This window comes from Pseudophryne corroboree, chromosome 4, assembly GCF_028390025.1.
Source record: "Pseudophryne corroboree isolate aPseCor3 chromosome 4, aPseCor3.hap2, whole genome shotgun sequence".
Taxonomy (NCBI): domain Eukaryota; kingdom Metazoa; phylum Chordata; class Amphibia; order Anura; family Myobatrachidae; genus Pseudophryne; species Pseudophryne corroboree.
In genome coordinates this window covers 880,927,955-880,951,893 of record NC_086447.1, presented here as the reverse complement: position 1 = coordinate 880,951,893, position 23,939 = coordinate 880,927,955, and the positions used below count along the sequence as shown (strand labels likewise).

General features: G+C 45.3%; 1 protein-coding gene across 5 annotated transcripts in view; it reads right to left on the bottom strand.

The window, feature by feature from the left end:
* BTBD9 (BTB domain containing 9) overlaps window positions 1-11,424 on the bottom strand; it is a 260,485-nt gene extending 249,061 nt beyond the window's left edge. For 3 of the 5 annotated variants that reach the window (XR_010176244.1, XR_010176243.1, XM_063918859.1), the window contains exon 1: window positions 11,236-11,299. Coding sequence is in view for 1 of the 5 variants with exons in the window: in XM_063918859.1 (XP_063774929.1) it covers window positions 11,236-11,281 (46 nt within the window). In the remaining 4 variants the exon portion in view is untranslated. The other 2 variants (XM_063918860.1, XM_063918863.1) reach the window with 2 other exon arrangements.
* Between the last annotated feature and the right edge of the window lie 12,515 nt (window positions 11,425-23,939).

Sequence of the window (23,939 nt, the reverse complement as noted above, 5' to 3'; positions counted from 1 at the left end):
ACACACCAGAGCGCTATATAACAGAGGGATTTACACTAACAGAAGTGAATTTTCCCCCAATAGCTGCTTATATCACCTTTTGCGCCTAAATTTATGTGCCCCCCCTCTCTTTTTTACCCTTTTCGTAGTGTATACTGCAGGGGAGAGCCTGGGGAGCGTCCTTCCAGCGGAGCTGTGAAGAGAAAATGGCGCTGGCTGTGCTGAGGAAGATAGCCCCGCCCCTTCAGCGGCGGGCTTCTCCCGCTTTTTTAATAATATTTATGGCGGGGGATTAGGCACATATACAGTTTATAACTGTATTATGTGCATTTTGCCAAAAAAGGTATACATATTGCAGCCCAGGGCGCCCCCCCCCAGCGCCCTGCACCCACCAGTGACCGGAGCGTGTAGTGTGCTGTGGGAGCAATGGCGCACAGCTGCAGTGCTGTGCGCTACCTTATTGAAGACCGGAGTCTTCAGCCGCCGATTTTCTCCGGGCTCTTCCGTCTTCTGGCACTGCAAGGGGGACGGCGGCGCGGCTCCGGGTACGGACGATCGAGGTCGGGTCCTGTGTTCGATCCCTCTGGAGCTAATGGTGTCCAGTAGCCTTAGAAGCACAAGCTAGCTGCAAGCAGGTAGGTTTGCTTCTCTCCCCTCAGTCCCTCGTAGCAGTGAGTCTGTTGCCAGCAGATCTCACTGAAAATAAAAAACCTAACAAATACTTTCTTTTCTAGTAAGCTCAGGAGAGCCCACTAGGTGCATCCAGCTCTGGCCGGGCACAGATTCTAACTGAGGTCTGGAGGAGGGGCATAGAGGGAGGAGCCAGTGCACACCAGATATAGTACCTAATCTTTCTTTTAAGAGTGTCCAGTCTCCTGCGGAGCCCGTCTATTCCCCATGGTCCTTACGGAGTACCCAGCATCCACTAGGACGTCAGAGAAAATATAGTACTAGTGTTACACCTACAGAAATAACTTTCAGGGCGCGTACAGAGCAAGTAAATACTGTAATATGGAAGAAAGGTGGAGGGGAAAACCATGGGAAAGGCATTCAGGAACAATCGGGAAAGGGGGAGCATACAGGCATCTACCCCACAGCTCACTTTGACTACTGTAACCTTCTCCTATCTGGTATGGGTGTGGTTCATCAAATCGACAGTATCTAGGTCGACAATGTTTAGGTCAACCACTATAGGTCGACAGTCACTAGGTCGACATGGATGGAAGGTCGACAGGGTTTCTAGGTCGACATGTGCTAGGTCGACAGGTCGACCGGATCCCATCTGGTATACCTCTCATTCATGTCTCCTTGCTCAAATGCTAAATCAAGATCTTTCTCGTTTGGCGCCATACTCTGCAAATCACTACACTGGCTCCACATGTCCACCAGGATCCAATTCAAATTAAACATTTGCACCGACAAAGCCTTCAGCAGCACAAATGTCATCACAAAATATTCCCACTCTCATTATTATATGTACACCTCTGACCTCCCGCTTCTGTCTGATATAATAATAATAATAATAATAATACTGCAAAATACAGAACAAGAGAGGCAGTACTATAAATGTATATGACACATATCCCAAAATACAGAACCATTTGTGTGCTATGAAGCTGTTGCATAATCCAACATGCAGAAGCGGATAGTGCTATGCACATAGCCCAACACACAAAACTACAGTATGTATGACGTATATCCCAACACACAGAACTACAGTATACATGACGTATATCCCAACACACAGAACTACAGTATGCATGACGTATATCCCAACACACAGAACTACTGTATGCATGACACACATACCAACACACAGAACTACAGTATGCATGACACACATACCAACACACAGAACTACAGTATGCATGACACACATACCAACACACAGAACTACAGTATGCATGACGTATATCCCAAAACACAGAACTACAGTATGCATGACACACATACCAACACATAGAACTACAGTATGCATGACACACATACCAACACACAGAACTATAGTATGCATGACGTATATCCCAACACACAGAACTACAGTATGCATGACACACATACCAACACACAGAACTACAGTATGCATGACACACATACCAACACACAGAACTACAGTATGCATGACATATCCCAACACACATAACTACAGTATGCATGACGTATATCCCAACACACAGAACAACAGTATGCATGACGTATATCCCAACACACAGAACAACAGTATGCATGACGTATATCCCAACACACAGAACAACAGTATGCATGACACACATACCAACACATAGAACTACAGTATGCATGACACACATACCAACACACAGAACTACAGTATGCATGACACACATACCAACACACAGAACTACAGTATGCATGACACACATACCAACACACAGAACTACAGTATGCATGACACACATACCAACACACAGAACTACAGTATGCATGACACACATACCAACACACAGAACTACAGTATGCATGACACACATACCAACACACAGAGCTACAGTATGCATGACATATCCCAAACCACAGAACTACAGTATGCATGACGTATATCCCAACACACAGAACTACAGTATACATGACGTATAGCCCAACACACAGAACTACAGCATGCATGACGTATGTCCCAACACACAGAACAACAGTATACATGACACACATACCAACACACAGAACTATAGTATGCATGACACACATACCAACACATAGAACTACAGTATGCATGACACACATACCAACACACAGAGCTACAGTATGCATGACATATCCCAAACCACAGAACTACAGTATGCATGACGTATATCCCAACACACAGAACTACAGTATACATGACGTATATCCCAACACACAGAACTACAGCATGCATGACGTATGTCCCAACACACAGAACTACAGTATGCATGACACACATACCAACACACAGAACTACAGTATACATGACATTGCCCAACACACAGAACTACAGTATGCATGACATATATCCCAACACACAGAACAACAGTATACATGACACACATACCAACACACAGAACTATAGTATGCATGACACACATACCAACACATAGAACTACAGTATGCATGACACACATACCAACACACAGAACTACAGTATGCATGACACACATACCAACACACAGAACTACAGTATGCATGACACACATACCAACACACAGAGCTACAGTATGCATGACATATCCCAACACACAGAACTACAGTATGCATGACGTATATCCCAACACACAGAACTACAGTATACATGACGTATATCCCAACACACAGAACTACAGTATGCATAACGTATATCCCAACACACAGAACTACAGCATGCATGACACACATACCAACACATAGAACTACAGTATGCATGACACACATACCAACACACAGAACTACAGTATGCATGACATATCCCAACACACAGTACTACAGTATACATGACACATATCCCAACACACAGAACTACAGTATACATGACATATCCCAACACATAGAACTACAGTATGCATGACACACATACCAACACACAGAACTACAGTATGCATGACACACATACCAACACACAGAGCTACAGTATGCATGACATATCCCAAACCACAAAACTACAGTATGCATGACACACATACCAACACACAGAACTACAGTATGCATGACAAACATACCAACACACAGAACCTACAGCATGCATGACATATCCCAACACACAGAACTACAGTATACATGACATATCCCAAACCACAAAACTACAGTATACATGACACACATACCAACACACAGAACTACAGTATGCATGACACACATACCAACACACAGAACTACAGTATGCATGACACACATACCAACACACAGAACTACAGCATGCATGACATATCCCAACACACAGAACTACAGTATACATGACATATATCCCAACACACAGAACTACAGTATACATGACATATCTCAACACACAAAACTACAGTATGCATGATATATATCCCAACACACAGAACTACAGTATGCATGACATATCCCAACACACAGAACTACAGTATGCATGATATATATCCCAACACACAGAACTACAGTATGCATGACGTATATCCCAACACACAGAACTACAGTATGCATGACGTATATCCCAACACACAGAACTACAGTATGCATGACGTATATCCCAACACACAGAACTACAGTATGCATGACACATACCAACACACAGAACTACAGTATGCATGCCACACATACCAACACACACAACTACAGTATGCATGACATATCCCAACACACAGAACTACAGTATACATGACATATATCCCAACACATAGAACTACAGTATACATGACATATCCCAACACACAGAACTACAGTATGCATTATATATATCCCAACACACAGAACTACAGTATGCATGACGTATAGCCCAACACACAGAACTACAGTATGCATGACGTATATCCCAACACACAGAACTACAGTATGCATGACACACATACCAACACACAGAACTACAGTATGCATGATATATATCCCAACACACAGAACTACAGTATGCATGACATATCCCAACACACAGAACTACAGTATGCATGACACACATACCAACACACAGAACTACAGTATGCATGACACACATACCAACACACAGAACTACAGTATGCATGACATATCCCAACACACAGAACTACAGTATGCATGACGTATATCCCAACACACAGAACAACAGTATGCATGACGTATATCCCAACACACAGAACAACAGTATGCATGACACACATACCAACACATAGAACTACAGTATGCATGACACACATACCAACACACAGAACTACAGTATGCATGACACACATACCAACACACAGAACTACAGTATGCATGACACACATACCAACACACAGAACTACAGTATGCATGACACACATACCAACACACAGAACTACAGTATGCATGACACACATACCAACACACAGAGCTACAGTATGCATGACATATCCCAAACCACAGAACTACAGTATGCATGACGTATATCCCAACACACAGAACTACAGTATACATGACGTATATCCCAACACACAGAACTACAGTATGCATGACACACATACCAACACACAGAACTACAGTATGCATGACACACATACCAACACACAGAACTACAGTATACATGACATTGCCCAACACACAGAACTACAGTATGCATGACATATATCCCAACACACAGAACAACAGTATACATGACACACATACCAACACACAGAACTACAGTATGCATGACACACATACCAACACATAGAACTACAGTATGCATGACACACATACCAACACACAGAACTACAGTATGCATGACACACATACCAACACACAGAGCTACAGTATGCATGACATATCCCAACACACAGAACTACAGTATGCATGACGTATATCCCAACACACAGAACTACAGTATACATGACGTATATCCCAACACACAGAACTACAGTATGCATAACGTATATCCCAACACACAGAACTACAGCATGCATGACACACATACCAACACATAGAACTACAGTATGCATGACACACATACCAACACACAGAACTACAGTATGCATGACACACATACCAACACACAGAACTACAGTATGCATGACACACATACCAACACACAGAACTACAGTATGCATGACATATCCCAACACACAGAACTACAGTATACATGACATATATCCCAACACACAGAACTACAGTATACATGACATATCCCAACACATAGAACTACAGTATGCATGACACACATACCAACACACAGAACTACAGTATGCATGACACACATACCAACACACAGAGCTACAGTATGCATGACATATCCCAAACCACAAAACTACAGTATGCATGACACACATACGAACACACAGAACTACAGTATGCATGACACACATACCAACACACAGAACTACAGCATGCATGACATATGCCAACACACAGAACTACAGTATACATGACATATCCCAAACCACAAAACTACAGTATACATGACACACATACCAACACACAGAACTACAGTATGCATGACACACATACCAACACACAGAACTACAGTATGCATGACACACATACCAACACACAGAACTACAGCATGCATGACATATCCCAACACACAGAACTACAGTATACATGACATATATCCCAACACACAGAACTACAGTATACATGACATATCTCAACACAAAAAACTACAGTATGCATGATATATATCCCAACACACAGAACTACAGTATGCATGACATATCCCAACACACAGAACTACAGTATGCATGATATATATCCCAACACACAGAACTACAGTATGCATGACGTATATCCCAACACACAGAACTACAGTATGCATGACGTATATCCCAACACACAGAACTACAGTATGCATGACGTATATCCCAACACACAGAACTACAGTATGCATGACACACATACCAACACACAGAACTACAGTATGCATGACACACATACCAACACACAGAACTACAGTATGCATGACATATCCCAACACACAGAACTACAGTATACATGACATATATCCCAACACACAGAACTACAGTATGCATTATATATATCCCAACACACAGAACTACAGTATGCATGACATATCCCAACACACAGAACTACAGTATGCATGACGTATATCCCAACACACAGAACTACAGTATGCATGACACACATACCAACACACAGAACTACAGTATGCATGACACACGTACCAACACACAGAACTACAGTATGCATGACATATATCCCAACACACAGAACTATGCATTTGCACGTGACATACTGTATATCCGGGTATGGGTCGTTGGGTCGACAGTCATTAGGTCGACCACTATTGGGCGACATGAATTAGGTCGACATGGTCATTAGGTCGACAAGTTAAAAGGTCAACATGAGTTTTTTTACTTTTTTTCTGTCGTTTTCTTTGTAAAGTGACAGGGAACCCCAAATAGTGCACAGTGTTCGCTCGCCATGCTTCCGGCAGGTTACTATTCCCAATCGTAGTCCACAAGGATCGTAAAGTATGAAAAAGTCCCCAAATTTTTTTTCTTAAAAGTGAAAACTCATGTTGGCCTAATCACCCTGTCGACCAATAGTGGTCGACCTAATGACTGTCGACCTAAGTGGTGTCGACCTAATGACCATATATCTAAACACACAGAAATATTTATTTATTAACAGTTTCTTATATAGCGCAGCAAATTCCGTTGCGCTTTACAACTGGACATAATTAGAATACAAAACTGGGTAATAACAAACAGTCATAGAGGGAGGAGGGCCCTGCTCGCAAGCTTACAATCTATGGGGAAATAGGCATGGATACACAAGGATCGGCGCTATCTATTGCATAGTTGTTCACCAGATTGTAAAGGTACTTGACGGGCTGCATGATATCACATCACAGCAGTGATGACCCACGGTCAGGAGGACGGGAGCGTGAAGAAAGAAAATATGTGGGGGATGTGTGGACTGTACTGTGAGGATATAATTGGATAGGAGAGCTATGAAGGTAATCTGAGCGCTTCTGGAATTTGATAAGCTTGTCTGAATACGTGAGTTTTCAGGGAACGCTTGAAGGTTTGAAGACTAGAGGAGAGTCTTATTGTACGTGGTAGGGCATTCCACAGAGTGGGTGCAGCCCAAAGAAAGTCCTGTAATCGTGAATGGGAGCAAGTAATGACTGTGGATGAGAGACGTAGATCTTGTGAAGAACGAAGGGATCGGGTTGGGAGATATTTTGAGATAAGTGAAGAGATGTATGTTGGTGTAGTATGGTGCAATACTTCCCAACACACAGAACTATGCATAGGACATATATCCCAACACACAGAACTATGCATATGCAATACTTCCCAACACCCAGAACTATGTATATGCAATACTTCCCAACACACAGGACTATGCATATGACCTATGCATATGACATATATCCCAACACACAGAACTATGCATATGACATATATCCCAACACACAGAACTATGTATATGCAATACTTCCCACCACACAGAACTATGTATATGCAATACTTCCCACCACACAGAACTATGTATATGACATATATCCCAACACACAGAACTATGCATATGCAATACTTCCCAACACACAGAACTATGCATATGCAATACTTCCCACCACACAGAACTATGCATATGCAATACTTCCCACCACACAGAACTATGTATATGCAATACTTCCCAACACACAGAACTATGTATATGACATATATCCCAATACACAGAACTACGCATATGCAATACTTCCCAACACACAGAACTATGTATATGCAATACTTCCCACCACACAGAACTATGCATATGCAATACTTCCCACCACACAGAACTATGTATATGCAATACTTCCCACCACACAGAACTATGTATATGACATATATCCCAATACACAGAACTACGCATATGCAATACTTCCCAACACACAGAACTATGTATATGCAATACATCCCAACACACAGAACTATGTATATGACATATATCCCAACACACAGAACTATGTATATGACATATATCCCAACACACAGAACTATGCATACGCAATACTTCCCAACACACAGAACTATGCATATGACATATATCCCAACACACAGAACTATGCATACACAATACTTCCCAACACACAGAACTATGAATATGACGTACATCCCAAAACAGAGAACTATGCATACGCAATACTTCCCAACACACAGAACTATGCATACCCAATACTTCCCAACACACAGAACTATGCATACCCAATACTTCCCAACACACAGAACTATGCATATGCAATTCTTCCCAACACACAGAACTATGCATATGCAATACTTCCCAACACACAGAACTATGCATATGCAATACTTCCCAACACACAGAACTATGCATATGCAATACTTCCCAACACACAGAACTATGCATACGCAATACTTCCCAACACACAGAACTATGCATATGACATATATCCCAACACACAGAACTATGCATACACAATACTTCCCAACACACAGAACTATGCATATGCACATGAAAATTATTCATTATTTATATGGCAGCAATGGTTCAGCAGCACCAAAGTATATAACTAGTGTTCATTCTAGCACCCTGCACCTTTCAAAACATGTGCAGTTCCTCTTTCCTGCCTAGGGTGTCGCTCTCTGCTCTGGTGCTTCTCAGCGGGAGGCAGTCAACTGACCACCTGCCGGGATCCCGGCGGTCAGGATACCGACGCCGGAATCCCTACACCAGCTGAAATACCGGCGGTCGGACTCCTGACCGCCGGCTGGTTACTCCTCTTGGGTGGTGGTCCACGCCACCACCCGGAGGGGAATAGAACCCTGTGGCAACCGAATGTCGCCACCGGGCCCGAAGCGTGGCGAGCACAGTGAGCCGGCGAGAGGATACGCTGCGCTCGCAGCCGGGATCCCAGCGTGGGTCTCCTGACCGCCGGGATCTCGTACTGATCCCTTTTCAGCACATTCTGGCTTGTATTTTAGTACCGAGATACAGAGCACAGTGTTCTGAGAAGCACCAGAGCAGAGAGCGACACCCCAGGCAGGAAAGAGGAACTGCACGTGTTTTGAAAGGTGCAGGGTGCTAGAATGAACACTATATAACTAAGCATTACAAGAAAACAGCAACTTACAGTACAAGACAATGTAGGATAAGTACATGGTACAGTATATAAACATTTCTGCATCAGGGGACAGGACACTGAAATAATCATCAGGGTGGCAGAAACTGAGGGTTAGGTGTCGTTGTATGGAGGAGATGATTGTCTAAGTAAGAGAAGGAAAAGCAAATGATGGGAGAGGGCCCTGCTCACCAGAGCTTACATTCTGTAAGGGAGGGAGAAACAGACAGGTGACACAGATGGGGTAGACAGTGAGCGTGGAACAGAGGGATATGATGAGAGATAACCAACACACAAAAATACTGTATGCATATTCACATGACATATATCCCAACACACAGCACAAGAGTGGTGGCATATTAGGTATAGGGGCGAGTATATACAGTGATGGGACCTCAGCCACAGAAGCAGAGAGGTAATACAGAGGTTGGGGGAGAGTGTGTGTGTTTGTGTATATACATACATACATACACACACACACACACACATATATATGGGATGTGTGTATACATATATGGGATATGGAATATGTAAGAGGTTGGGGGAGTGCAATACATATATGGTATATGGGATGTGTGTATATACAGTGATGGGACCTCAGTCACAGTGGCAGAGATGTAATACAGAGGATGGGGATGTATAAATTATATAAGATGTGTGTATATACAGAGGTTGGGGGTGTGTACTTGTATATACATATATGGTATATGGGATGAGTGTATATACAGAGGTTGGGAGTGTGTATATACCTATATGATAAATGGGATGTGTATATACAGTGACGGGACCTCAGCCACAGAAGCAGAGAGGCAATACAGAGGTTGGGGGTGAGAAGCAGAGAGGCAATACAGAGGTTGGGGGGGTGTACACAAGTATATGGGATGTATGTGTGTATATACAGAGGTTGGGGGGGGGGGGATGTCTATACATATAAGGTATACAGAATGTGTATATACAGAGGCTGGGTGTGGGTATATACACATAAGGTATATGGGATGTGTATATACAGATGCTGGGGGTGTGTATATACATATATGTACATAGGATGTGTGTATATACAGAGGTTGGGGGTGTGCATATACATAGATCAAGTGTATATAGGATGTGTGTACATACAGAGGTTGGGGGGTGTACACACATATATGGTATATAGGATGCATGTATATACAGAGGTTGGGGGGTGTACACACATATATGGTATATGGGATGCATGTATATACAGAGGTCGGGGTGGTGTACACACATATATGGTATATGGGCTGTGTATATACAGAGGTTGGGAGGGTGTGTATACATGTATATTATATGGTATATGGGATGTGTATATAAAGAGATTGGGAGGGTGTGTATACATGTATGGTATATGGGATGTGTGCATATATAGAGGTTGGGGGTGTGTACACACATATATGGTATATGGGATGCATGTATATACAGAGGTTGGGGGTGTGTACACACATATATTATATGGTATATGGGATGTGTATATAAAGAGGTTGGGTGGGTGTGTATACACGTATGGTATATGGGATGTGTGCATATATAGAGGTTGGGGGTGTGTACACACATATATGGTATATGGGATGGGTATATACAATGATGGGACCTCGGCCTGTACTTATCGCACCTACATGCATGCGGGCCCTGCGCGGTAAGCCCGCAGCATACATGACACATGTAAACATACACACAACATGTATGTGTCACACTCACCGGTCGCACTGACAGCTCCTTTCTGCGACTCACCCTGGACTCCGCCCACCTGACGTGACACCTCCTCCCGTGACGCCGACGGCACGTTCTTGAGCGGGCGTCATGTTTACTCCTGGCAAGGATCCCTTCCCGGAAAACGATTTCTGGGCGGAAAGTGCGAATTCCCACAGCAAAGATGGCGCAGACGTCTCCCTGCGTATCCTGCGCTAGAGGCCGAACTGTTTATTTTCCCAGAGTCGCCCTGCTGACAGAATGTCGGTCTGCTTCCGGAAAATGATGACATAACATAGTAACACAGTTTCACTCCTCACCTGAGAATAACCCGGTCTCTGAGCAAAGTTTCATTTTTTTGGGCTATGGCGAGACAATAACCCGCGGTAATGGGATAGCCCCCCAATGTCTCAGCATGCTCTGGACAGCAAGACTCTTTTCACATTGTGATAGCCTGCTTCTGCTTTTCCTTCTTATTTTCCATCAAAAATAATCTGCAGTGAATTAGTTCATAAATAAAAATAGGCAATACTCCACTCCAGTTTAAAGGAAGGAGTCATTTAATATCTTTTGTCTACCATTACAATCTTTTAATATGGGGGGAGGAAAGGGATGGGGGAAACTTGAGCACTGGTGGTGAGATATAATATACCGCTGAATGAATTGGAAAAACCACAATAGTTTGAAATTACGTCCTACACTGAAGGGTACTATAACAATAACTCATGTGGAGGTGCACCCCTGAGAGTAAGCAATAGTGTACCAAAAAAGAAGAAAAAGAGACTCGTTTTTTTGGGGGCACTCATTGAAAGATATTACATAAAATACAACTTTTATTGATTATCATTAAAAAAATGTTGCCACAAACCAAGACTAGGACATGAACATGTACACATAAATACAAGAATTCACAAAAAAACAAAAAAAACACGCCTAAATTTACGCGTGGTATGAACACACCGTGGGGAGATACACGTGACCTGGTCATGGTCAATGTTATTGATCCTGACAATAGTTCCTGCAATAATAAGCATTGACAGTCCCCTAACAAGAGGAGACAAATTGTAGGACGATATAGTCGGCTGAAACAAGAAGCGGTAGCCCTATAGATAGATTTACCATAAATTTCAGCCTGTTGTAATGGATGCTACTGGCGTAGAATATAAGTAACAATAACAGTGTTGATTAGTATGTGTCCAAACTTCATAGCACATACAATCTCCCCATCGATTACATATCATATGTTCCCTTAGAGAGGTAGTAGCGAAATATTCTAATAATTATTCAAGATCTAGGATATAAATCTCCATAATATGAGTAAAACCTGATCCTGTAATTGTCTTAGTGCAAATACTATTGATTTTCTCAGTGCAGTGTACCGGTAAGCCTATTATTAGTAGAATTGGTAATTTCTTGGTAAAAAATGTCCACTATATGTAACACCCTGATCCGCGTCTCAGGTATTGGCAGGTTATTGCTGATTGAATTTGTTGTCTGGGCAGAAATATCTAGTATGCCTCAAGAACACACTGTAGCAATAAATGTATCAATCTTGCTCCTCATATGTAACCATTATATTGATATTCAGATATCAGTATAACAGGGCATACATCTAACATATCCTCTAATACGTGTATGTAAAAAGATGGCTTAAAGAGATAAGGAGCATATGAATGAGCTGGTACAAATTGCAGAAAAGGGGAAGAAAAGGTACTCCTATCATTGATGCAGTGGGGTGGCTTCTGTTTACTGTGTGACATGCATTAATACAGTAAATGAGCATGTCCCATCTGCACCTAGGGGTTGGAAACAGAGAGAATGCTTCTGCTTTTGAAAAGATCACCCTCGGGCACCCTGATGTAACAGCGCAGGGGGTCCTCTGAGTTCTCCTTATGACAATGAGAGAGCATCGAAAAAAAGATTTAAGAAACATAGTATCAATAAGATGAAAATAAAGAGCACCAATCCCCTTTTGAATGTATGCTGCTTCCTTGCATATGTGTATACATTGATGCCAGGTGAGCGGTACCTTCAGTACGCCTATAGTGCCTGGAAGAAAGTAGTTAGGTGACAGTGCTGGGACCCTAATGGTAGTAACGGTCCTGATGCCGCAAGGTATTGCAGGACCCGTTACCCACCATGCGGTCCCGCCGGCTGTCACTCGAAGTGAAAAGTACCTGAGAGTACGCGTGGATGTCAGGGTGTACGGCTCCGGCTGCACTGCACTGAGCCTCAGACAGCTGTTTCGCTTTCCGGCTTCCTCAGTGAGACACAGTGCTATGAAGTTTGGACACATACTAATCAACACTGTTATTGTTACTTACTGTATATTCTACGCCAGTAGCATCCATTACAACAGGCTGAAATTTATGGTAAATCTATCTATAGGGCTACCGCTTCTTGTTTCAGCCGACTATATCATCCTACAATTTGTCTCCTCTTGTTAGGGGACTGTCAATGCTTATTATTGCAGGAACTATTGTCAGGATCAATAACATTGACCCTGACCAGGTCACGTGTGTCTCCCCACGGTGTGTTCATACCACGCGTAAATTTAGGTGTGGATTTTTTGTGAATTCTTGTATTTATGTGTACATGTTCATGTCCTAGTCTTGGTTTGTGGCAACATTTTTTTTAAAGATAATCAATAAAAGTTATACCATTACAATCTATAATCACTCAGTAGCCATTTTATTAGGTACTCCTTTGTAGTATGTACAGTATACCTCCCAACATTATTGCCAGGGTGGAATGTAGTTATGTAACCGATGCTGGAATCCCGACCGATGGTCTGCCTGACAGTCGGCACGCCGACTAACAGGGACTATTCTCACTCATGGGTGTCCACAACACCCATCGAGTGGGAATAAAACTGAGCCCGCTGCGTGATGAGCGCAGCGAGCTCGCAAGGGGCTTTGTTGCGCCCGCAGCCCCGCCGCCAATCTAAAGCTTGGGACCCCGGCATCGGTATGGTGACCGTCAAGATCCAAAACACTGGTCACCCAAGCCCATCCCATCAGGACAGTGCAGATTTTGGACGACTGTTCAGCCATCCTAAAAATAAATAATCCAGATTTCCAGGAGCGGTGTTAGTGTTCCCCGGCCGTACTATGTGGAGATGAAGCAGGTTTTTTAAGAAAATAACCACCAACCAGCGTCATAAGTAGTCATTTGTATACCTCCCAACTGTCCCTGCTTTTAGCAGGCCTGCCCCCACCATCCCATCTGTAGGCCACAGCATCCCGCAGGAGAGGGAGGGCATAGTATATTTGTAAGGGCCTCATGTATCGCCAGATGGCAAAAAAAGAAAAGAAAAACACACCTAGAAACACACGAGACAAGACAAGCTCTCCCCATCAGTTGTGGGTCCCATAGCAGCTGCATCTATGGCAGTTACTCCTATTCCACCTACCAAGTCCTGGTAATGAGAGCTCCGATGTTGAAAGGTATGGGGTAGAAGTCCTGTTTCCCCCCCACAGTTGCCTGAATCTGGTCTATGGTGACATGACGGACTAACACAGTTGCCGCAGGTTTGTCAGCTGCAACTCTCCTGTTCCACCACATCACATAGGTGCACCACCAGACTGTCGTTGACTCCAAATTCTGACCCTACCATCTACTGTGTATGTTGTGGCAGAAATGTATATTTAGCAAGGCAAGCAACATATTTCCAAAATTCAACTGTCCAGCTTTGCTTACCCTGTACCCACTGTAGCCTTGATTACCTATGCAGAGATGACAGGAGTCTAATTTGGTGTGCTCTTCCACTATGTTGTGCCTTCAGAGATGCTCTTCTACTGTATTGCATGGTTATTTGAGTTACTGTTGCCATACTGGCAGCTTGTACCCGTCTTTTTGTCCACAATCTGACAATCACAGGATGTTTTATTTGTTTTGTGCACTTTTCTCTGTAAAGCCTAAGATACTCAAACACCATCTGGCACCAACATCATGGTCAAAGACACTTAAGGGGCAATTCAACTGTTTTACCCCGGGGAGTGCCACTAGATGACGCAATTCAATTTTTGCTATGACACCCGATGGAGCAATTCAATTGTGGCTCCATTTGGGACACATTCCATCTCCTGAGATGACGAGCTAAAATGTGCGAAGTGTCCTTTTGGTCACCCAAACAGGACTTTTTGCATTGTGGGCAGTATTTTAGTCGCATTTAGCCACTTTGTGCAGCTGGTGCTTTTGGCCAAGTCAGAAGTAATGGACACCTGATCGGAGCAACAATTGAATTGCCCTGACAAACGCCCATTACTTTGAGAACCCCCAAAAAAAGATTGAATTGCCCCTTTAGATCACATTTCCTCCCTATTGTGTTTGGATTCAACAACAACTGAATCTCTTGATCATGTCTAATTATATATTTGCATTAACAAGCTGGCAGACAGTTGTACCTAATAAAGTGGCCAGAGTGTATACTCTGCTTTTTAATAGGAACACACATACCAGACATAAGTTGAAATGTCTCACTGTTCGATATACCCAGTGTGGTAAACTGGCGGATCAGAAGCAGCAATTAACATGGCAGTAATTATAGTGTTACGGAACAGTAGGGATCATCAATGTTTATATATAAAGCACCATGGCGACGCTCCGTGCTGCAACATGATAAACACTAATTTTCTAGGTAGCAACGCAATGGGTGAGGACATGAAATAAGGGTATAGACACTGGTGGATTCAGAGGGGTGGGGGGCACCCAGGAACATGTCACCTCCTGTTGGTTATAAAATTTTTACTTTTATTTTCCTTTACTTCTGTCCTTAGCAAGGCACTCAGCTGCACGGTCATGCTCCCCGCAGCGCTGCTGAATCAAGTGACTGCCAGCTGACAGCGAGTCCAGCGCCTCCTCCTGTATGTGATCAGAGCAGGGCGCCCAGTGGACAGGCTACTTAATTAGTACTTCAGTCAATTTGATTTAACAATCTGGCCTCCAGCATGAATATCCCTAAAACCTGGACTGTAATGGCAGTTTGTGACACTATTATTATTACTATTACATTTTATTTATAAGGCGCCACATGTGTTTCGCAGCACCGTACAAAGGACAGTACAGGGGACAAAACATTGCATTACAGTAAATAAATAACAAATAGAGTACAGGTAACAGAGCACCACACATTCTCAAGACATAATACAGCTAAGATGTAAGTATTGAGGGAGTGATCATCGTACTACTAGAGGCTGGTGGCCATAGATGGAGATGAGCCTTTACTAGCAGGATAAAGATGGTCATTGAGTAGGGGAGAGCTGTGCGTGAAATGTGTTGAGACGAGGGCTTAGATAACAAGAGGAAAGAGGGCCCTGCTCTGAAGAGCTAACAATCTATTGGGGAGGGGCGACAGACAGATGACAAGAGGTGCAGGCAAGTGGGAGGTAGGCTGATGGCAGTATGCAAGCAAAGCTGAGATGTTCACGGCATGAGGCAGGGGGGTGGAGGCGCAGCTAAAGCACTGGGTTATGCATCGGGAGGGTATGCTTTGATGAATAGGTGGGTTTTTAGTGCCCGTTTGAAGCTTTGCAAGGTTGGGGAGAGTCTAATGGAGCGGGGGAGTGCGTTCCACTGAAGGGGTGCAGCACGGGCAAAATCCTAAACTCGTGCATGGGAAGCAGTGACCAGGGCGGTGGAGAGGCGACGGTCATTAGTCGACCGTAGGGGGCGGGAGGGAGTATGAAGGGAAAGGAGGTTGGAGATGTAGGGAGCAGTGGAATTAGAGATGGCCTTGTATGTGAGGGTGAGGAGTTTGAAGAGGATTCTGTAGGGGAATGGGAGCCAGTGTAGATTTTGTTGAAGGGGAGTGGCAGATGTGGTGCAGCGGGAGAGGAAGATAAGCCTAGCTGCGGAGTTCAGGACAGATTGGAGGGGAGCAAGATGGGAGCAAGCAAGGCCAGTGAGGAGGACATTGCAGTAGTCAAGTCGTGAGATGACCAGTGAGTGGATGATGAGTTTAGTTGCACTCTGGGAGAGATATGGCCTGATACGAGCAATGTTGCGTAGCTGGAAACGACAGGATTGTGCCAGAGCTTGGATGTGGGGTGCAAAGGAGAGGGAGGAGTCAAGAGTGACACCCAGGCAGCGGAGTTGGGGAACGGGGGAGATGGTGGTGTTGTCAACAATGATGGAGATATTGGTCGGGGGTGTTGCTCTGGATGGGGGGAAGATGAGTTCCGTTTTGTCCATGTTGAGCTTCAGAGAGCGTTCAGACATCCAGGAGATTGCGGAAACCTGAGAGAGGACAGAGGGGGACAGATCAGGAGAGGAGAGGTAGACTTGTGTGTCATCAGCATAGAAGTGGTATTGAAGGCCAAATGAGTTAATGAGCGCACCCAGGGAAGAGGTATACAGGGAGAACAGAAGGGGTCCAAGGACAGAACCCTGAGGGACACCAACAGGAAGGATGGAAGGGTGTGAGGTGGTGCTTGAGGCAGACAGAGAAGGAGTGGTTAGTGAGGTAACTATGGCCTAAACATTTGCAGCCATGCACTGTGTACTTTGACTTCCAAAATATGGCAACACAAGCTGTTGTAGATTATGTGGGAGAGGGCTTATCACACCACATAGAACAGTGAGGGTCAGGTATTGCACGGTGTGATTGGGGAGTGTGCGATGTGGCTGTGGTACACTCAGGAGGCATTGTGTGTATGTGCAGTCTCAAGCTTTAATCATTCAGAATGTGAGCGTTAGAGAAACACATACCTCCCAACATGACCCTCTCCAGGAGGGACAGAACGCTCTGCTTCTGGACTTACCTCTTAATTTATGATTGCCATCACCTGTGCTGAAAACCTCTTACCCATTAACCTGTTCAACACAGGTGACGGCAATCATACAGTTAAGGGGGGTACACACGGAGAGATCCGTGCTTAAAATCTAAGCAATCTTGCTAGATTGCTTAGATTTTAAGCGCGGATCTGCCGTGTGTATGCCCTCCAGTGATAGCGATGCGCGGCCCCGCACACCGCTATCGCCGATGCTAGATTGAGCCTGCATGCAGGCTCAATCTAGCGGGTCGCTCACTTCACCGTTGTGTGAAGTGAGCGGCCCCCCGTCGGCTTTCCCCCGCGCTCAGCACATCGCGCTGTGCTGAGCGGGGTGAGAGATGTGTGCTGAGCGGTCTGTGTTAAGATCGCTCAGCACACATCTCTCCCGTCAGTACCCCCCTTAAGAGGGAAGCACAGGAGCAGAGCATTTTGTCCCTCCTGGAGAGGGTCATTTTGGGAGGTATGGAAACAGAGCAGCCTGATTGCCATAGCTAGGTCACCCAGACACCTGATCCGATTCCATTAAATACTTCTATACATCTGCACTATTCTTAAGTGGCCTCTGATCAAATAGAACCCTGTGTATTGCTAACAGCTCCCCCTCCCCCAGCAATGTGCAATCTCCATAAACTGAGAGCCGCTGTATAAAGCTTGTATCATCTGCAGGAAAACTAGTAGTATAGGGCACAGCTTTCTAAAATAAGATTTTACTCACCGGTAAATCTATTTCTCGTAGTCCGTAGTGGATGCTGGGAACTCCGTAAGGACCATGGGGAATAGCGGCTCCGCAGGAGACTGGGCACAACTAAAGAAAGCTTTAGGTCACCTGGTGTGCACTGGCTCCTCCCACTCTGACCCTCCTCCAAGCCTCAGTTAGGACACTGTGCCTGGATGAGCTGACATAATAAGGAAGGATTTTGAATCCCGGGTAAGACTCATACCAGCCACACCAATCACACCGTATAACTCGTGATACTATACCCAGTTAACAGTATGAATATAACTGAGCCTCTCAACAGATGGCTCAACAATAACCCTTTAGTTAGGCAATAACTATGTACAAGTATTGCAGACAATCCGCACTTGGGATGGGCGCCCAGCATCCACTACGGACTACGAGAAATAGATTTACCGGTGAATAAAATCTTATTTTCTCTGACGTCCTAGTGGATGCTGGGAACTCCGTAAGGACCATGGGGATTATACCAAAGCTCCCAAACGGGTGGGAGAGTGCAGATGACTCTGCAGCACCGAATGAGAGAACTCCAGGTCCTCCTCAGCCAGGGTATCAATTTTGTAGAATTTAGCAAACGTGTTTGCCCCTGACCAAGTTGCAGCTCGGCAAAGTTGGAAAGCCGAGACCCCTCGGGCAGCTGCCCAAGATGAGCCCACCTTCCTTGTGGAATGGGCTTTTACAGATTTTGGCTGCGGTAGTCCAGCCGCAGAATGCGCCAGCTGAATTGTGCTACAAATCCAGCGAGCAATAGTCTGCTTAGAAGCAGGAGCACCCAGTTTGCTGGGTGCATACAGGATAAACAGCGAGTCAGTTCTCCTGACTCTAGTCGTCCTGGAAACATAATTTTTCATGGCCTTGACTACGTCCAGTAACTTGGAATCCTCCAAGTCCCTAGTAGCCGCAGGCACTACAATAGGTTGGTTCAAGTGAAAAGCTGATACCACCTTAGGGAGAAACTGGGGACGAGTCCTCAATTCTGCCCTATCCATATGGAAAATCAGATAAGGACTTTTATATGACAAAGCCACCAATTCTGATACACGCCTGGCCGAAGCCAAGGCCAATAACATGACCACTTTCCGCGTGAGATATATTAGATCCACGGTTTTTAGTAGCTCACACCAATGTGATTTTAAGAAACTCAACACCACGTTGAGAACCCAAAGTGCCACTGGAGGCACAACCGGTGGCTGAATATGCAGCACTCCTTTTACAATGTCTGAACTTCAGGTACTGAAGCTAGTTCTTTCTGGAAGAAAATCGACAGAGCCGAGATCTGTACCTTAATGGAGCCTAATTTTAGGCCCATAGACACTCCTGCTTGTAGGAAATGCAGAAATCGACCTAGTTGAAATTCCTCTGTTGGGGCCTTTTTTGGCCTCACACCAAGCAACATATTTTCGCCATATGCGGTGATAATGTTTTGCAGTTACATCTTTCCTGGCTTGAATCAGCGTAGGAATGACTTCCTCCGGAATGCCCTTTTCCTTTAGGATCCGGCGTTCAACCGCCATGCCGTCAAAACGTAGCCGCGGTAAGTCTTGGAACAGACAGGGCCCCTGCTGCCGCAGGTCCTGTCTGAGCGGCAGAGGCCATGGGTCCCCTGATATAATTTCTTGAAGTTCTGGGTACCAAGCTCTTCTTGGCCAATCCGGAACCACGAATATCGTTCTTACTCCTTGCCTTCCTATTATTCTCAGTACCTTTTGTATGAGAGGCAGAGGGGGGAACACATAAACCGACTGGTACACCCACGGTGTTACCAGAGCGTCCACAGCTATCGCCTGATGGTCCCTTGACCTGGCGCAATATCTTTTATAGCTTTTTGTTGAGGCGGGACGCCCACATGTCCACCTGTGGCCTTTCCCAATGGTGTACAATCCTTTGGAAGACTTCTGGATGAAATCCCCACTCTCCCGGGTGGAGGTCGTGTCTGCTGAGAAGATCTTCTTCCCAGTCGTCCACTCCGGGAATGAACACTGCTGACAGTGTTAACACATGATTTTCCGCCCATCGGAGAATCCTTGTGGCTTCTGCCATCGCCATCCTGCTTCTTGTGCCGCCCCGTTGGTTTACATGGGCGACTGCCGTGATGTTGTCTGATTGGATCAGTACCGGCTGGTTTTGAAGCAGAGGCCTTGCCTGACTCAGGGCATTGTAAATGGCCCTCAGTTCCAGAATATTTATGTGTAGGGAAGTCACCTGACTTGACCAAAGTCCCTGGAAGTTTCTTTCCTGTGTGACTGCCCCCCAACCTCAAAGGCTGGCATCCATGGTCACTAGGACCTAGTCCTGTATGCCGAACCTGCGGCCCTCTTGAAGATGGGCACTCTGCAGCCACCACAGTAGAGATACCCTGGTCCTTGAAGACAGGGTTATCAGCCGATGCATCTGAAGATGTGATCCGGACCACTTGTCCAACAGGTCCCACTGAAAAGTTCCTGCATGGAACCTACCGAATGGGATTGCTTCGTAGGAAGCTACCATTTTTCCCAGGACTCGCGTGCAATGATGCACCGATACCTGTTTTGGTTTCAGGAGGTCTCTGACTAGAGATGACAGCTCCTTGGCTTTCTCCTCCGGGAGAAACATTTATTTCTGTTCTGTGTCCAGAACCATCCCCAGGAACAGTAGACGTGTCGTAGGAACCAGCTGTGACTTTGGACTGTTTAGGATCCAACCGTGCTGTTGTAGCACTTTCCAAAATAGTGCTTCCCCGACTAGCAACTGCTCCTTGGACCTTGCCCTTATAAGGAGATTGTCCAAGTACGGGATAATTAAAACTCCCTTTTTTCGAAGGAGTATCATCATTTCGGCCATTACCTTGGTAAACACCCTCGGTGCCATGTACAGTCCAAACGGCAGTGTCTGGACTTGGTAATGGTAATCCTGTACCACAAATCTGAGGTACTCCTGGCGAGGATGGTAAATGGGGACATGCAGGTAAGCATCCTTGATGTCCCGGGATCCCATGTAATCCCCCTCGTCCAGGCTTGCAATAACCGCCCTGAGCGATTCCATCTTGAACTTGAATTTTTTTATGTATGTGTTCAAGGATTTTAAATATAAAATGGGTCACACCGAACCATGCGGTTTCGGTACCCCAAACCGTGTGGAATAGTAACCCCGTCCTTGTTGAAGTAGGGGCACCTTGAGTATTACCTGCTGGGAATACAGCTTATTAATTGCCTCTAGCGCAGCCTCCCTGCCTGAGGGAGTTGTCGGCAAGGCATATTTGAGGAAACGGCGGGGGGAAGACATCTCGAATTCCAGCTTGTACCCCTGAAATACTACTTGAATGAAACAGGGATCCACCTGTGAGCGCGCCCACTGATCGCTGAAATTTTTGAGACGGCCCCCCACCGTACCTGGCTACACCTGTGGAGCCCCCGCGTCATGCTGTGGACTCAGAGGAAGCGAGATAAGAATTTTGATTCTGGGAACAGGCTGACTGGTGCAGCTTTTTCCCTCTTCCCATGTCTCTGTACAGAAAGGAAGCGCCTTTGACCCGCTTGCTTTTCTGAAGCCGAAAGGACTGTACCTGATAATACAGTGGTTTCTTAGTCTGTGAGGAAACCTGAGGTAAAAATATTTCTTCCCAGCTGTTGCTGTGGATACGAGGTCCCAGAGACCATCCCCAAATAATTCCTCACCCTTATAAGGCATAATCTCTATGCGCCTTTTAAAGTCAGCATCACCTGTCCAGTGACAGGTCTCTAATACCCTCCTGACAGAATGGACATTACATTCATTTTGGATGCCAGCCGGCAAAATATCCCTCTGTGCATCTTATCAACAGGTACCTTCAAAGTGGCAGTTCCTAAAACGGCAGCGCCACCTTTTTTGACAACCGTGTGAGCGCCTTATCCACCCTAGGGGATATCTCCCAGCGTAACTTATCCTCTGGCGGGAAAGGGTACGCCATCAGTAACTTTTTAGAAATTACCAGTTTCTTATCGGGGGGAACCCACGCTTTTCACACACTTCATTCATTCATCTGATGGGGGAACAAAACACTGCCTGCTTTTTCTCCCCAAACATAAAACCCCTTTTATGTGGTACTTGGGTTAATGTCAGAAATGTGTAACACATTTTTCATTGCCGAGATCATGCAACGGACGTTCCTAGTGGATTGTGTATATGTCTCAACCTTGTCGACACTGGAGTCAGACTCCGTGCCGACATCTGTGTCTGCCATCTGAGTGAGCGGGCGTTTTTGAGCCCCTGATGGCCTTTGAGACGCCTGGGCAGGCGCGGACTGAGAAGCCGGCTGTCCCACAGCTGTTACGTCATCCACCCTTTTATGTAAGGAGTTGACACTGTCGGTTAATACCTTTCACCTAACCATCCACTCTGGTGTCGGCCCCACAGGGGGCGACATCACATTTATCGGCATCTGCTCCGTCACCATATAAGCCTCCTCATTAAACATGTCGACACAGCCGTACCGACACAGCGCACACACACAGGGAATGCTCTGACTGAGGACAGGACCCCACAAAGCCCTTTGGGGAGACAGAGAGAGAGTATGCCAGCACACACCAGAGCGCTATATAATGTGGGGATTAACACTATAACTGAGTGAAATTTCCCCAATAGCTGCTTGTATATATAATATTGCGCCTAAATTTAGTGCCCCCCCTCTCTTTTTAACCCTTTGAGCCTGAAAACTACAGGGGAGAGCCTGGGGAGCTTTCTTCCAGTTGCACTGTGAAGAGAAAATGGCGCCAGTGTGTCTGAGGGAGATAGCTCCGCCCCTTTTTCACGGACTTTTCTCCCGCTTTTTTCTGGATTCTGGCAGGGGTATTTACCACATATATAGCCTCTGGGGCTATATATTGTGGTATTTTTGCCAGCCAAGGTGTTTTTATTGCTGCTCAGGGCGCCCCCCCAAGCGCCCTGCACCCTCAGTGACTGGAGTGTGAAGTGTGTATGAGGAGCAATGGCGCACAGCTGCAGTGCTGTGCGCTACCTTGGTGAAGACTGATGTCTTCTGCCGCCGATTTTCCGGACCTCTTCTTGCTTCTGGCTCTGTAAGGGGGACGGCGGCGCGGCTCCGGGACCGAACACCAAGGACTGGGCCTGCGGTCGATCCCTCTGGAGCTAATGGTGTCCAGTAGCC